This window comes from Lissotriton vulgaris, chromosome 7, assembly GCF_964263255.1.
Source record: "Lissotriton vulgaris chromosome 7, aLisVul1.2, whole genome shotgun sequence".
Lineage (NCBI taxonomy): Eukaryota > Metazoa > Chordata > Amphibia > Caudata > Salamandridae > Lissotriton > Lissotriton vulgaris.
Genome location: NC_141695.1, coordinates 602,688,205 through 602,706,076, shown reverse-complemented (window position 1 = coordinate 602,706,076; position 17,872 = coordinate 602,688,205). Strand labels below are relative to the sequence as shown.

Genomic DNA, 17,872 nt, shown 5'->3' with positions numbered 1-17,872 from the left:
GACTCCAAGACCTACATACTGGATCCTTCCCCAAAAAGGGGAGAGGGATTGCTTTGGCAAGGGGTGCCATACCATACCTAAACTGTGAGTGGCTCCCTAGGCGCTGTGGACTCTCTCAGCGGGTTCGCTGAGACTCCAGAGTAGAAATATTGTATCTTTCCCCAACAAGGGGGGGAAGGTGTGCTTAGTCAAAGGGCACAAAAGGACAGGAGGCTAGGCGGTGTAGCGGGCAAGGGGAAAGATTCAGGTGAGAGGGGATAGGAGTAAAGGAGGTAGGACAAAGAAAGAGTGCTAAATGGGAACAGATAGATAGATGACAAGGAAAAAAGCAGAGTTACATAAATACGATGGGGGGGGGGGGGTATACGAGACAGGGAGATGGGGAGAAAAACTGTGCCCAAAGTCCGGCTGGGTAGGTGACGGTCAGGGGATGAACTAAGGCCGATCTCCTCAATAGCTGAACAGAGCAGCTCCACCGGGCGTCGACATATTTTTTAGCGGACACCGCTGTCAGGATGGAGATCAGGAGTACTTAGAGATTGTTAGATTTGAGGGGGAGGGAGGAGAAACCATGGACGAATGAATTCCAGACGCCATCTTGAGGTCAGGGACAGTTGTGGTAGGATTATTAGGAGGATTTCAGCTGAGGGAAAAAAAGTTAAAACTGGCGGCCATGTCGCTGTGGCGCCCACAGCTGCAGTTCTCGCTCCTCTTCACCTGTGCCAAGCCAATAGGGACAGTTATGTTGCAGCAGGATAACCCTCTAGGTAAGGGGTTAATGATATTCCCTATGGCTGCGGGCGGCTTCTCATCTTCCGATTACACCAGGCCAAAACCGCAACACTAGGAGGCCACGATGTTGGCGATGGAGTAGCCCCGGTGGTCAGATAACGCTCAAATGGAGGAGCAGGCCGGGGAGGTGGTGAGATAACCAAAGCCCAAGGGATGCTCTCAATCCGACACGGGGCTGTGTAACAAAAGCGTTTAGCAATAGCGAAATAACCAGTGTCCCCAGTTTTACCACAAGATCTGTGTGCACCCTCTGCAGAAACCAGCAGGTTCCAGAGCGGCAAGTCCACATCTTCCCTCAGCAAGCGCTTCGCCCGGGGGGGGGGGGCCAACATGGGGTGGGGGCTATCCAGCGGCCCACCGACCGTCAGTTACTGACTCCTAACTACCCATAGAGTAAGTACTGCTCTTTTCACTCAGTACGCCCAAGAACACTAAGCGCCTTGAGACCCTCCGGGTAAGTAGTGCGCTCTATAAATGTCTGTGATTGATTGATTTGATTGATTTCACCTCACACCGAGTAATATGGAAGAAACTCTAATACAGTGGAAACAGGACACACCCCCTCACTTCCCACAGTTAAATAAGGTGGAAGCGATGTAATGCTTATGCAGGACTCGTCCCCGGGGCAGTCTCAGTGTCACTAGTCGGTTCTCGAGCAAAAGATGGAGGCCAAACTCTGATAGTGTAGCCTAGCCCCCCTAGGCGCCGTGGATCGTGCAATCACATGGTCCCTGGCCTCCCGGCTGATCTTCCACCTCGAAAACTAAGTCCCCGGGCATCACACCACCCAAGTCGGATATACGCCAGACCCCTCACCGGTTCAATGTTGGAATGTCCAATGGCCACCACAATTTATTGGGAGATAGTCCGCTTTTGCACTGCTGCCTTCTTTGCCCCAGAGAAACCCATAAAGAGCTGATTGTTCACCTGATGTTCTTTGGTGTGATAAATATGAAAGCTTATTGGGCCCTACGGGTCCAAATGATGAAGGAGGAAAAGAGCCTAAGAGTGATGAGGAGGGCCAAAGAATGCCGGAAGAGTTAAAGGCTGCCTGATTTGACATGGCCCGACCACATTAGGCAGAAAGGAAGCTTGGGTCTTCAATGCCAACTTTTGGGAGGAATGAAGCACAACGGCAAGTTGACTGAAAGGAAGGAATATGCTACTTACCAGTATGCATCTGTTCTTGGCATGTAGGGCTGCTGACATTCATATCTCTGCATAGATCGCCGCCTAGTGTTGGGTCCGTATGATGGCACTTTGTTGTCTTGGAAGAGTCTTCGAAGTATCACAAGATAGGTGACTCCTCCCCTGGACTACAGTGCGCATGGGCATCTTCTCCATCCTCAGATTGTTTTTCGCCATTGTGGCAGAGAGGGCGATAAGTAAAGAAAGAGATGGCCATGCCAGAGATAATGCTGCAGCTGCGACAGGCACCGGGGAGGAGGGCGGGCGATATGAATGTCAGCAGCCCTACATGCCAAGAACAGATGCATACTGGTAAGTAGCATATTCCGTTCGAGGCATGTGGGCTGCTGAATTCATATCTGTGCATGGACTGTATAGCAGTATCTCCTTTAGCGGTGGCTACCTGTGCCAGCTGCAGCAGTTTGAAAAAGAGTTTTGAGGACAGCCTGGCCTACAGCAGCTTTCTGTTTTGCTTCTACGTCTACGCAGTAGTGTTTTGTGAAAGGGTGTATGGTGGTCCATGTGACTGCCTTACAGATATCTTCAAGAGGAATATTTCCTAGGAATGTCATGGATGACCCCATATTCCTTATAGAGTGTGCTCTTGGGGGGGACAGTTAAAGTGTGTTTTGCCTTTTGATAACATATTTGAATGCATTTAACTATCCATCTGGCTATTCCTGATTTTGAAATAGGATTTCCTTTGTGTTGTGGTGCAAAAGCAACAAATAGTTGTTTTGTTTTTCTAAATGATTTAGTTCTGTCCACATAATAAAGTAGAGCTCTTTTTACATCTAATGTGTGTAGGGCTCTCTCAGCTACTGACTGTGGATTTTGAAAGAAAACTGGCAGTTCTATAGATTGATTGATATGGAAATTGGATACAAACTTAGGCATGAACTTAGGGTTGGTTCTGAGAACCACCCTGCTGGCATGTACCTGCATGAAAGGTTCTTGAATTGTTAGTGCTTGTAATTCGCTCACTCTTCTGAGTGAGGTAATGGCAACCAAGAATGCAACCTTCCACGTTAAGAATTGTAGTTCGCATGAGTGTAGAGGTTCGAAAGGAGGGCCCATAAGTCTGGTAAGTACTATATTTAGATTCCAGACTGGGGAAGGGGGTGCCTTGGTGGGATCACCCTTTTTAAACCCTCCATGAAGGCTTTGATTGCTGGTACTCTTAAACAGTGAAAGGTGTTGCCTGTTTTGAAGGTATGCTGCTATAGCAGCGAGGTGTAGTCGTATAAAAGAGCATGCTAAGTTACATCTTTGTAGATGCAGCATGTAACATATAATGTTTTGTATGGAAACGTCTAAAAGGGTTGATTTGGTTATTGTTGCAGTAAATAACAAATATCTTCCATTTAGCTGCATAGCACTCTCGTGTGGTTGGTCGTCTTGCCTCCCTAATGATGTTCATGCAATCTGGGGGCAAGTTAAGGTATCCAAACTCTACGACCTCGGGAGCCAGATCACTAGGTTCATCTGATTGGGATCTGGGTGTCTGATTTCTCCATGGTTCTGAGTTAGAAGATGGGGTGCAAGGCACAGTCTTTGATGAGGAACTACTGAGAGTTCCAGGAACGTTGTGTACCACGTTTGTCACGCCCATGTGGGAGCAACTAGGATTAGCGTGAGTGAGTGTTGTCGCAGCTTGCGTGCCACCAGCGGGATCAGCGGTGCTAGGGGCAAAGCGTACGCAGATCTGCCTGACCAGTTCATCCATATCGCATTGCCCTGTGACCACGGATGTGGGAATCTGGCGGCAAAGTACTGGCATTTGGAGTTTTCTTTGGTGGCAAACAGGTCTATTTCTGGGTGACCCCACTCTTTGAAGAATGGCTTGAGCACTTGGGGGTGAATCTCCCATTCGTGTAGTTGTTGGCTGTGCCTGCTGAGCAGGTCGGCAATCTGATTGTCCTTCCCTGGAAGGTGTTCTGCTAGGAGAAAAATGCTTTTTTGGAATCGCCCACTTCCATATGCTTTGTGCCAGATAGGACAGCTGTGGAGAGTGCGTGCCTCCCTGTTTCTGGATATAGTACATTGCGGTCATGTTGTCCGTCTGGATCAACACCGTCTTGTTGTACAAGTATTTCTGAAATGCTTTTAGGGCTAGAAATATCGCCAGCAATTCTAGTTGGTTGATATGCAGCTTTTTCTGTTTGGTTGTCCAGAGCCCTTGTACTGTGTATTGAAGGAGATGGGCTCCCCAGCCTGTTAGTGATGTGACAGCTGTAGTACTAGTTGTGGAACCGGCTCTTGGAACAGTCGCCCCTTGGAAAGATTTTGTGGGTTCCACCACTGCAGAGAGTTGTGAGCGCGACTGTCTACCAACACTAGGTCTTTTAGTTGTCCTTGAGCCTGGTTCCATTGCCGTGCTAGGAATTCCTGTAATGGGCACATTTGAAGTCTGGCATGGGGGACAATGAATATGCAGGAGGCCATCATGCCTATGAGCTGCATAAAGACTCGAGCTGGTAGAGAGTGTTGTGGCAGGAATTTGCGAATGAGTATATGCATACTGGCTATCCTTGCTGAGTTTGGATATGCCTTTGCCACTGAGGTGTTTATAGTGGCTCCCAGGTATTGCTGTACGTGGGATGGTTGCAGATGCGATTTTGTGTAGTTGATTGAAAAGCCTAGGCTGTGTAGCAACTGAATTGTTTGAGACGTGTGTGCTGCACACTGTTGGTACGATTTTGCTTGTATTAGCCAATCGTCCAGGTAAGGGTACACATGGAAGTGTTGCCTTCTGAGATGTGCTGTCACTGCCGCTAAGCATTTTGTAAACACTCTTGGAGCCGTGGTAACCCCGAAGGGCAAAACCTTGAATTGGTAGTGTTGACCTTCTATTGTGAACCGGAGTTATTTTCTGTGGGCCGGATGGATGGGTATGTGAAAATACTCATATTTGAGGTCCAGTGTTGCTAGGAAATCTCCTTGTTGTAGCAACGGGAACACTTGTTGTAGTGTGATCATATGGAAGTGCTCCGATAGTGTATATTGATTTAGAGGTCTGAGGTCCAATATTGGTCTGAGGGAACTGTTCTTCTTGGGAATAAGGAGGTATAGGGAGTATACTCCTGTCCCTTGCTGGTGGAAAGGGACTTGCTCTATGGTCCTCTTTTCCATCATGCATTTCACTTCCTGTTGTAGCAGGGTGATGTGTTCCGTGGACATAGGACGATGTCTGGGTGGTATGTTTGGTGGTGTAGAAGTCAGTTCTAGGCAATAACCAAACTGGATAATTTCTCTCACCCACCTGTCCGTGGTAATTGCGTTCCAGACAGGTAGGAACTGTTGGAGTCTGCCTCCGACCGGTGTTAGGTGGTCTGGAGGTAGCGTAATGAAGTCACTGTTTTGTGGCAGTGGAGGCTCTGGTGTTATTGCCTCCACGTCCTCTTCCATTATTATAGTTGCCCCTATAACCTCCTCTGTTTGTGTTTTTGTTAAAGGAACCTTGTGTGTTACTTTTGTATGAGGCAGATGTTTGCGAGGTATTTCCTCGTGTAGTTGCTCTATATGAGGAGCCTCGAAAGGAGCCTCTATGTTGCTGAAATTGCAATGCCCCCATTGATTTTGCGGTTTCTGTGTCTTTTTTCATTTTATCCAAAATGGTGTCGACAGCAGGGCCAAATAGAAAATCCTGATTGACAGGTTGGTTAAGAATGGTGGACTGCACCTCATTCTCAAAACCAGAAATACGCAGCCATGCATGTCTGCGTAGTAAGACGCTAGTGTTAATTGACCTAGCTGCGGTGTCTGCTGCTTCAAGCGCATTTGATGAAGGCGTTTGTTATGAATTTTCCCTCCTGTATGAGGTCATCAGCTTGTGCTTTAAAAGGCTCAGGTAGGTGTTGCATTAGGCTTTCGAGCTGATCATAGTGCGCCCTGTCGTAGCGAGCCAGTAGGGCTTGTGTATTAGCAATTCTCCATGAGTTGGAGGCTTGTGCTGCTACCGATTTGCCTGATGCCTCCAGTATTTTTGACTCTTTATCGGGGGGAGGTGCTTCCCCCGTTTGGGAGTTGGCCCTTTTACGTGCATTAGCCACTACCAGTGAGTCTAGTGGTAACTGCCCTTTGATGTAAGTAGGGTCTGTAGGAGCTGCCCTATACTTCTTTTCTATTCTGGGATTGATTACCCGTGCCCTGGCTGTATCTTTAAATATGTCAGGTGCATGTTTTAGAACTCCCTTTAACATGGGAAGTGTTCTGACACTTTTTTCTGAAGTAGAGAAGGTGTCAAATAAGAAGTCTTCCTCAACAGGGTCATTATGCATGTCTACATTGTGGAATTGTGCTGCCCTGTCTATGAGTTGATTGAAGACTACGGTGTCATCAGTAGGTGACGGCTTAGTAGGATAAGAGGCTACATCAGGGATGGGATGGGTGTTGTAAGGGTCAGTTGGCTCCCCCCATGGTTCCTCTTGTGGTTGAGGATCTTGTGGGAAATCATATTGAGGCTGTGGCTCATCCCCCATGTTACCCTTACTGTCCCCGTGGTGAGAAGGAGAGTAGGGAACAAAAGGTGTAGTAGGCATGATAGGCTGAAAAGGGATGAAGGGTCAAGAGGGAGAAGTCCCAAAGTCCTTTTTCTTCAATGGAATAGGAGAATGAGAGCCAAAGTTGAAAGGCCGCTTTTTCCTATGCAGGATGGTAACTTTACCAGTCTCTGGATTAAAATATATCTTTGCCTGGTCGTCTGATGGATCTGGGTGGAAGAGTTCTTCCTCTACAGTCCTGGGTTGAGTGTTAGACTTTTTTGGGTCAATAACATCTGGTTTTTCGACGACTTTTGGTGTTTCGTTGGATTTTTTCGGCTCGGGCCCTTTTTTTGGGTCGACATGTGTCTTTGGGTCGACCGGAACTTTCGGTTCAACACGTTTTTTGTGCTCCGTAGGCTTTTTTGGATGAGTGTCCTTTTCCGAGTCGATGTTCTTTTTTGGATCGACTGGTGTCTTTGGAGCAGTTATCTTTGGGTCAAAAGGTTTTTCCGGCCTTGGTACGGGCTTCGGTACGGCACCTTTTGCCGGGTCGACGGATTTCGGAACAGTAGGCTTGTTCGGGTCGCCGACCTTCTTTGGTTCGGCGCCCTTCGGCTGCGTGCCTTTGTTCGGTTCTACTACTTTTTTGGGGTCGACAGTTTTTGGCTGTACGGCCTTTTTGGGGTTGACAGTCTTCTTTGGCTCGACGCTCTTTTTCGGATCGACGCCCTTCGGGTCGACGACCTTCTTTGGCTCTGGAACCTTCTTCGGGACGATGGTACTGGGCCCTGGGGTCTCTGAAGGTTTCGGTTTCGATTTCGGAGCCGAGCCAGATGGCGGGGCTGGCGAAACTTTTTTATGATCTTGGCTAAGGCCTTTTGGCGATGCCTCGACCAGAGCCTTTGGTAACGGGCTAATTGGTGTTGGGGGCAGGGAACTCACGATTTGCCCCGGTGGGATCTCGTCATCGGAGTCAGAGTAGTCCTCGACGGTGACGATTTCTAAGTCAGAGTCTGGAGCTTCCGGTAGATCCTGGTCATCATCGAAGATGTTGTCCGGTTCCGCTGCCTGTCGCTGCATTTCTTGCCTAGCGGCCCGTCGGTTTCGTATAGTTTTCTTCGATCGAAACTGGGCGCAGGCTGGGCAGGTTTCTTCCCTATGGTCTGGGGAAAGGCACTTGTTGCATTCTGAGTGTTTATCAGTATGTGTGAACTTTGGGTGGCATTGTGGGCACCTTTTAAACGGGCTTCTTTCCATCAACGGTCGGCTGACGTCGCGTTGAAAAGGCCCAACGGCCCACGTTGACGACCGATTCGAGATGGAAGGCTGGATCGAGTAGAGAGATACCGAACGAGAGCAATACCGTCGAAGGCCTTTTGGCCTTTAGAAAAGTTTTGTTTTCGATTCCGAAGTTGGAGTATAGGAGTTAGCATCCGAACCCAATGGCGTAAAAAAACAATCTGAGGATGGAGAAGATGCCCATGCGCACTGTAGTCCAGGGGAGGAGTCACCTGTCTCGTGATACTTCGAAGACTCTTCCAAGACAACAAAGTGCAATCATCCGGACCCAACACTAGGCGGCGATCTATGCACAGATATGAATTCAGCAGCCCACATGCCTCGAACAGAGCCTGCAGCTCGCTCACAGGCCTCGTCAATGTTATGGCGATGAGAAAAAACATTGTCAACATTTTCAAGATTTAAAATAGGGTGAAGGCCTCTATCCTTCTTTGGCACTGCGGATGGATGTTGCGGAAGTAACACAAAGGGCCTACCTCTGAGGCCAGAACCCTCTCTATTGCCCCTTTGTCCAAAACGACCAGGACTTACTGCTGCAAGATGGACAGTTTGTCCCCAGTCAGCCGCCCCGATGGTAGTGGAATGTGTGTCGGGTTTGAAAGAATGATGTACACTGTGGAGAGCCCACTTGTCTGCAGTGATGACCTGCCACTCTTGGAGGATAATATCAGATTCTGCCTCCAACACTCTAAGGCAGTTTTGCAGCTGCAGGAATGGTGGGAGACTTTGATACAGATTGTCCCTGCTGTTCTGGGTGTTTGTGAACCGCGGACTAGGTCATGAAAGTGTTGGAAAGCCTGCATCAGGGGGTTGGCATTGGCAAAATGGAAAACCTTGACAATAGTCACAGAGAGGGTGAAATTGCTGGTGCAATTGTCTGGAATCAGGTAATGTACTGTGGGTTGGTTGGTTTTCTGTACACCGTTCTAGGGCTGAATCAGCAATGTTGCCAATCAAATGGCATGTCCATTAAGGATGAATGGACATACCTGCAAAAGTCCACAAACCTCATAAAAGTGTCGCGCCGAAGTGCCATATTTGTAGCCATCACCGATCAGGAAGCCAGTTGTGTTCGAGCTAGAGCAGATCACAAATTTTGCTGCATAGTGCCCATCCGAGATAGCTTTGGTTAGGGACCGTGGCAGGTCACCCGGAACTGGCTGTAAAACGTGGGACACCGTGCCCCATAGGAGTAGACGCAGCCTAGAAGACAGCTGACGTTTACTCAGTGCAGAGTAAGGCTCATAGAGGAAAAAATACACTTGCAAAATGTTTCTAATTTCTTTGTCTCATGATCAGGTGGAGTAGCAGTGACGGTGTTGGGATTAACTTAATTTGTGCACACGTGTCCTCCAAAATCTCTGCTGTAGAGTGTTGTGTAACAAAGTCTGCGTTGCCTGGTGCTGAATGATGACATCGAGCAACCTACCTGTTAACTGGTGGTCCCGAAAATAGTTTCACCTAAATACCCTAAAGGGTATCCTGAAGGGGCTTGACCAGGCTGGAGTACCTTGGTTAGAACATTGGTCTACTGGTAAGCTGTGGGTCAGATTCTTCTATGGCCCTACGCCTAGCAATGGTGACGAAAGCAGTAACTGGACCAGGAAGAGAGACAAGGCCAGTATCTGGAGAAGTATCCAATGAACTGGCAACTTGGAATTATTCATACCAGTTTTCCTAATCATACTGGGGAACATAATCACCCTTTCATCAAAATGGTCACTGAACGAGTCAGTGCTGAAAATACTGTGTAAACCTTTTGCCCCATTGTGTGGTAAGGGCAAAGTGTCAGAATCTGAAGGACTGCATGCTGGGCTAGGGTGAGAGACGGGCGCCTGCCTCAACTAGGTTGTAGTGGACTATGCTCTGAGCTGTGTCAGATAGCACAATAGGTTGCAACTGCTCCGCAGTCATTGGTACAGGGGTCGATGCAAAGAAAACCAGTGAAGAAGAGGCACCGGAACTGAAACTGGCATGGGATCCGGTGCTGAACCCAATGCAGGTTCAAGGGGCACAAACAGCATTGACGGCAGACCTGCCGGGGAAAGCGGATCCTTGGGGCCCAAATTTGTGAGGGGCTGTCCCAGACATGTGTTCGCGACAGTCCCTACACTGCTTGATCCCAGTCGTTTAGGGGGGGGGGGGGGGGGGGGGGGGGGGAGTATGTTGGTGGGAAGTCGCACATTACGTCCTATCAGCATGCAGGACTACTGACTTAAGGTTTTCGGATCCAGTCTGACATCTGGTGAATATTCATAAGGTGGGGAATCTACAGTTAGAATGTGTCCAAAAAAAGAAATACTTCACATGAGGTAAAATGGAACATTAATTAGGCTTTTCTAAACAGTTCTCATTCATAATTTGTTCTAGTTGTAGTCTAGGTTACCTGCAAATAGACCTACCTACTTCTCTGCAGTATCATAAACTGTATCGAGACTATGAGAAGCAACCAAATTAGCACCACAAAACCAACCACACAATTAAGATCACAATGAACTCATTTTACCACCTTCCTTTGCTGCGCAACTCTCAGCCATTTCTTATTGTAACAGTTTAAAATCCTTCAGCATGGAATGGTGTGAAAGATTTCAGTGACGATTAAGTTTGTCAGATTAACTCCTCTACCGTGATCTGTTCCACTGACTTACCACTAAAACTGAATCATATCATAGTGTCAGGAATGAATGTCCCCTTACAAAATGGTTAGTTCTCAATTTTCAAGGATTAGGACATTCCCTTTATTTAAAAGTACAGATCACCTTTCGGATAATGTTTCCTCACCTGTTGGGGGAGAAGCATATGGGTACTCAGCAGGAGGGGGCGGGTATATGCCATTGGCTTCTGGAGGGGAGAAAGGATAGGCTCCGTTCGGCATAAAAGAGTACCCATAAGCACCACTGGGGTTTTCACCTCTGGAAGCTGGAATAAAATGAGAAGAAAAAAAATCTAACTACTACTTTTATCAGCAGGGATATTTGAAGAAGTTGTGAGACAGATGATTACAGCAAACCAAAAAGTTATGTCTGCAACATAATGGGAAAATATGTCCTGTCCTCAAGAGAGCTGCACTCGGAGCAGACATTTCCACCCACACATGCTTGGGAAGTCCTTCAGCCATGCACAGATCACAAGCTGGACCAGAAAGAAGCTTCCTTCCGTCAGCCAGATTGACAGTTGATATGAGAGTACAGGCAGATTTCAGGCAGACAGTGTAGAGACTACATACATATCTGACAGTTTCAAACTAAAATCAACTGTGCCAATACAAATTGGATATAGCTTTAAAAAACAGCACAGCTCAGGTGCATCAGCAGTTGTTTGAGAAAAAACTTGCACCAATCGTACTTTTGTACACTGCAGCATCTAAATGACTGTCCAGCTACCTTCTTTTCCTACTGTCTCCCCTACTGTCCAATGCTTTATCTAGCTGTCACTTACCTTGCGAAGCCACCTGTAGCATCCGCTGTCCAAACTCAATGGCACCGCCTGCAGAAAATACCAACTTAAAGGTTGCTGATCCTTCCCAGCCTCCTGTGAAAGAGGACAGAAATAAAAGCAAGCAATGAAAAGAAGGGATATGGATCACCTATTTACAACAATTCAATAAGATGATACAACATACATGTGTAACGAGTGTAAGTAGGCAAGCATTTAAATCACAAACATGTCTCAAGCCAAGGTAAACACATCACGTGCAAACACTCTCTCCTTCCTTACCTCAGACAACCCAGGGCCAAGGCCCAATCTCGAATATGTGAAACAGGCAAGTCCCTAAGGAATAAGGGTTGCCAATCTAGCCGCTTCTCCTTCAAGAGTGAAATAGTGGCAACCGACCCAGAAGTGATTTTGAAGTAAGTCTAATGCGCTCAATGCACATACCTTGTCTTATGGTCCTCAGAGATGAGGTGCTGCATGCCTATTCAGGAATTCACAAAACTAAGTTCAGGTGTTGATTTAAACACCTATTATCTAAGAAATCCCTGCCCTTACATGCATAGAGATATTTTTATAGCCGGCCATCGAAGAGAGGCGAAACTGAGAATTACCATGGCTAGCTGTAGATAGACTGAATGTGCATGATTTTAACTACATATTTCAAAGCTACCCATCACCACTGAATATTTTCCTCTTATGCTTTTAACAATAGCTATTCCTCTTAGAATCAAACAGACAGACAGACAGACAGAATTGAGGAGGGTCTGAGTCAGTATAGAAAGAATACTTTCCATGGCGGCTCCTGACCATCCTAAAATAAATAGGGGAACCTTTAGCTGACTCAACCAAGAGGTTAGTGATTAATAAAAATAGAGTGTGGAAATCTAAGTGTACACACTGTTGAGATAATCACGAGATTGGGTGTCCTCTCTGAAGTCAGAATTTATTTGCCAGATTTTCAATAGTTTTTTTTGGTTAATGTGTCCACTCTACACGCAGACCAACCACATGCTGCACAAAACTTCCGATTGCCAATTTTCAGTATGCAGAAAGGAAAATAAAATTGTCTGTTGCCAAGGCAAGATCTACACCCATACAAATAAGATGTTCCAAATCATATACATGGTTGATTAATGCAGTCTTTTCCATCAAGGCACGCACTCTAAGAAAATGCATTGAAGTGCGATTTCAGCTTACATCACTGTCAGTAGTTTCAATTTAAAACGTGGGCACATTTGTAAAATGTAACAAGTTGTGACTATTGATAACATCCCCAGCATGCTCCTTGAAGATATGTAAATACATGAATTAGAATAGAAAAGATTCAGGATTGTTTTCAAAATTAAATTTACTGAAATATCTGGTATTTGATTTAAAAATAAATAAATGACAGAGAGCTAAAGTCAGTTTTGGTAAACTATCATGCAATTTTTTAAGGGCAACTTTAACCCCTTGCGTGCTCACTAGTGCTGCCGTCGGCCATCGGCCGACGGAGCCCCTCCCACCTAATAGAACGCCCGCACCGCGGCGGAAAAACCGCAGCGGTTAAGGCATTAAACACCATTTCTAAGACAATTTAAATAAACAGGGTTGAAGTATGGCAATATTTTTTTTTTAAGTGGAGAATCAGTGTAAAACATTAAGGGCAAAATAATGGGAACATAAAAAAAATAATTTGGGTCCGTATTCTTAAAGAAAGTCACTAAAGTGTAGAGCAGTTTCTGGCCTAGTATTGAAGATTATTGACTTTGTTATTCACAGGAGTAACTAAAATAGGCCGTCAAACCATATCCCTAGCAAACGTTTGTGAATTCTATTTTCCCTGGAGAAAATATAGATATGCATATTTGCTCCTGCAAAAAAACTAAAGAGCAAATGCAAATTATTTGCTACATTTAAATTTTTGCTGCTATTCGGAGACCACAAGTATGCCTGCTTGGTTTCATGGCTTGAGCCAAAAAAGTGGTCGGTATAAGGTTCCTAGACCTAGCTTTACCGGCTGCTAAAAGATGTACAGCAAAGGCCTGAAGAACAAGTTACTTATCATCTGTAACGCTTTATCTGATGGATACAGTATCTATCTGTGGATTCCTCACCTTTTGAATATCCCAATTGCCAGCATTGCACGCAAATATTTCTTTACAGCTCTCCCACGTCCAAGAGGACATCATAATGCAACGGCTCTGCACGCAACTCTGCATGGTATAATTGGAGCCGTAAGATGCCCTAGTCGGTGTGTCAACCCATTTTTATTTCGTGCCTTCGAGGCAAACAGGTGAAACCAACAGTGCCTAAGAAAAAACATCTGGCAGATCTCTAATCAACAATGCAAACCTTGGGGGGGCGTGGCCAACAGCATGGCCGAGTAAGTCGTAAGCCGCCGCAGCTCCGGCGAGCCGACTGGATCCGACATACCTGCAGCCATCCAGATGGCAAATATTCACAGCCATCAGTTACCGGAAGGTCCCATAGTGCGGGGGGGGGAGTGAGCGGAGCCGTCGCGGAAAGTCCAAGAAGAGATATACACTGGCTGAAAGCGGCGGCGTCTGGAGGGAGACGGAGGCATCCCCAAGATGGCAGCGCCCTGATCCCTTAAGGCGGAGAAGCGAGAGAGTCACTGACGAGCGGGCAAACAGGCCGGGAGGATCGGAGAGCGGAGGTGACCCGCTGGGAGCTAATAAGGTGCCAGAGAAATATCAGGGCATCTGAGACGGAGATCGGAGAGGCCGGCCCGAGGGAGAGACCCACAGCGACGGCGCGGGCGCACAGAGAAGAGCCGGGACTGCAGAGCGAGGGGAAGCAGAAGGCGGAACGATCGGCAGGGCTCACATAGTGACGGGACTGCCACTGCTAGGCCCACGAAGCTGAGTAGACACCAGCGAGACAGAGGTGAGGACACCACGCGGTGACAACCTCCGTCTGTGGCCCAGCCGTGGGAGAAGCTGCGACGCGGTCAGACGGCCGGCTCCTCCCCCCCTCCTCCCCATCCATTTGACACTGGGGGAGAGCTGTGCAACAGTCCGCCTAAGAAATATGGGCGGATGTGGGGTGGGGGGGAAGAGTGTACCGGAAAAGAGCCCTAACGGGCCCCCAAGGGCGTCCTGACAACGCAGGAAGGGAGAGCTCGAGCCGGTACCCGGGACCATCGCCCCCCCCGGGATTATCGTCTTCCGTTAACTGGCTGGAGATACAGGTACACCCACCGTCTGCCACACGGGGGGACCCATGGCCTAAAGTGGGACGGAGAGGAGGGGTTAGCGCGGTCCTAGCACACACAGGACAGGCCACACATAGACCTGGAGAGACGAGTCGGGCCTGGTGAGACGCTGAGAAGTGGAAGAGCAGGTCTTGCAACGGGCGCCAGAGAGTGGGACGCAGCCAGTGGGGCCCGTGTTGGCCTACAACCGCCTAGTAAGACATGGGCGTAAAGGACGCGGTCCCCAAGGCCCCCAAGACCTGACCTGACCTCGTCAGACCCGGTCGCTCCTCCCGCCGCGTGGCTCCTCCCAAGTGCGCCGCCCCCCCTGCCTCCGCCGCCTGCGCGCCGATGCCCCTGCGGCTTAGGTGCCTCCTGGTCCGGTCTTCTGTCTTTTTCTGCCATTCTTGTCTCTATTTTTTTTGTCACTGTTGTGCCCCTGTTTTGTTCCTGATATTGTGATTGTCTGCCGCCTTCTTTCCCGCTGGTTTCCCTAGTTTCCCGCTCCCTGCCGCTGCTCCCCCGCGGCCCCGCCCCCTTCTTCCTCGGTACCCTCTCCCCTTCCCATTCGCCACCCCGCTCCCACCTCCCAGCTGCGCCTCCCTCCCTCCTCCCTCCCACTCTCAAATTTATGGCAGAGTCCGCACGTACGCGCAGCGGGCGCGTCGATTGTGCGCCAAAGCCAAGCCCGTCTGCGCCCGTCCGCGCCTGGACCGCGCCCAGCGCCAGGAACCCTGGACCTCAACGATGCCAGCTCAACCGACGATCCTACGATGCCGCCACACTCCACAGACGCAACGCCGGCCAAAACCCCGCCTGCCACCGCGCCACCCTGATGCGTACCCACGGACCCTTCACCTGCCAAGCCTGCAAATTCACCTGCCTCCGGACCGACACCGCACCCGCCAAGCATCCTGCTCAACACCCGCTCCATCCACAGGCACGCCGTCGAACTCTGGAACCTCCTGGACACAACCTCACCAGACGTCGCCTTCCTCACTGAAACCTGGAGGAACGCCTCCTCAGCCCCGGACATCGCCATAGCCATCCCGGACGGCTACAAGATCACCCGGAGGGACCGCATCAACCAAACCGGAGGAGGCCTCGCCATCGTCTACAGAAACACCATACGCGTCACGACCAATTCAGACGACACCCTCACCGCCGCCGAGCACCTTCACTTCCAGATACACATCAACCCCAAGACCACCCTCAGAGGCACTCTCATCTACAGGCCCACGGGACCACGCACACAATTCAGCGAAGCCATCGCCGACCTGGTCAGTCAGCACGCCCTCACCTCCAGAGACTACATCCTCCTAGGGGACCTCAACTTCCACCTGGAGAACAACAAGGATTGCAACACCACCGCCCTACTGGACAACCTTGCTAACCTCGGACTCAAGCAACTGGTGAACACCCCAACCCACTACGCCGGTCACACGCTCGACTAGATCTTCTCCTCCAGCAAGCACATCGCCTTCAGCCACTCCACCGGACTACACTGGACAGACCACAGCTGCGTCCACTTCAACTTCAGGAGAACCACGACCCGCCAGCACCGGCTACAGGCCCCCCGCAGACACTGGAGCAAGATCACCGCCGACCAGATCACCACCACCCTCAGCCAGAACCCGCCCTCCAACACAACGGACCCCAACGAGGCAGCCCGCAACCTCACACAGTGGCTCTCCGACTGCACCAACGAACTCGCACCTCTGAAGAAATCCCCCATCAGACCCGGCAGCAGAAAAGCCTCGTGGTTTACCAACGACCTCAAGAACTCCAAGAAAACCTGCCGTACCCTCGAGAAAGCCTGGCGCCACGACCAGACAACAGAAAACATGACAGCCCTCAAGAACGCCACCCGCAAACACCACCAGCTGATCCGCACCACCAAGAAGACAGCATTCAAAGAACGACCGGACAACAACACCCACAACAGCAAGGAACTGTTCAGCGTCGTCAAAGAGCTCTCCAACCCCAGCGCCTGCAGCAATGACATCACACCCTCGCAAGACCTCTACGACTTCCTCGCCTCGTTCTTCCACCGCAAGATCGCCGACATACACAACAGCTTCAGCACTCCGACCACAGTGACCACGAACCCTACCACCGAACCGGCACCCACCACCCTCTGCACCTGGACCCCAGTCAGCACCGAAGACATCACCGGCCTGATGAACACCATCCACTCCGGCTCACCCAGCGACCCCTGCCCACACCACGTCTACAACAAAGCCGCCTCCATCATCGCACCCCAACTCCGACTCGTCATCAACAGCTCCTTCGCATCCGCCACATTCCCGGAAAGCTGAAAACAGGCCGAATTGAGCGCCCTCCTGAAGAAACCCACTGCGGACCCCACGGACCTCAAGAACTTCCGCCCCATCTCGCTCCTCCCCATTCCAGCCAAAAGTCATCGAGAAGTCCATCAACAGACAACTCTCCGCCTTCCTCGAGACCAACGGATCCCTCGACCCATCACAGTCCGGCTTCCGAGCAAACCACAGCACGGAAACCGCCCTCATCGCAGCCACCGACGACATCAGGTCCCTGCTCGACAACGGGGAAACTGCTGCCCTCATCCTCCTGGACCTCTCAGCAGCCTTCAACACCGTATGCCACCGAACCCTGATACAGCGCCTCAGCAACACAGGAATCCAAGGAGCGGCCCACAGGAAGAACCCAAAGAGTCCGCCTCCCCCCGTTCCGTTCCACGGCCTTCGAAGTCATCTGCGGCGTGCCGCAAGGATCCTCGCTCAGCCCCATCCTCTTCAACATCTACATGAGCCCTCTCGCAGCCATCGCTCGCCAACACAACCTCAACATCATCTACTACGCCGACGGACACCTAGCTGATCCTTTCCCTCACCAACGACCCCGCCACCGCCAACGCCAACCTCCAGGAAGGAATGAAAGACGTCGCAGAATGGATGAAGACCAGCCGCCTGTAACTGAACTCGGACAAAACGGAAGTCCTCATCCTAGGACCATCCCCTTCTGCCTGGGACAACTCCTGGTGGCCCCCGGCCCTGGGCACCGCACCCAAACCAACAGACCACGCACGCAACCTAGGCTTCATCCTGGACTCCTCCCTCACGATTTCCAAGCAAGTAAACGCCTTCTAGTCTTCCTGCTTCAACACCCTGCGCATGCTTCAAAAGATCTTCCGGTGGATCCCCACCGAAACCAGGAAGACCCAGGCCCTCGTCACCAGCCATCTGGACTACGGGAACACCCTCTACGCGGGAACCACAGCCAAGCTCCAGAAGAGACTGCAGCGCATCCAGAACGCCTCAGCACGACTCATCCTGAACATCCCTCGCCGCAGCCACATCTCTACCCACCTGAAAGACCTGCACTGGCTCCCAGTCAACAAGAGGATCACATTCCGACTCCTCACCCACGCACACAAGGCTCTCCACGACACGGGCCCGACGTACCTCAACAGCCATCTCACTTTCTACACACCCAC

The 17,872-nt window shown here is 49.9% G+C and overlaps 1 protein-coding gene across 1 annotated transcript in view; it reads right to left on the bottom strand.

The window, feature by feature from the left end:
* WBP2 (WW domain binding protein 2) overlaps nucleotides 1-17,872 on the bottom strand; it is a 242,899-nt gene that overhangs the window by 123,194 nt on the left and 101,833 nt on the right. Inside the window, exons 4-5 of the mRNA XM_086930725.1 lie at nucleotides 11,202-11,294; nucleotides 10,545-10,682 (exon numbers count right to left, since the gene is read on the bottom strand). Of these exons, the coding sequence (XP_086786851.1) occupies nucleotides 10,545-10,682; nucleotides 11,202-11,294 (231 nt within the window). The remainder of the gene's footprint in view (nucleotides 1-10,544; nucleotides 10,683-11,201; nucleotides 11,295-17,872) is intronic.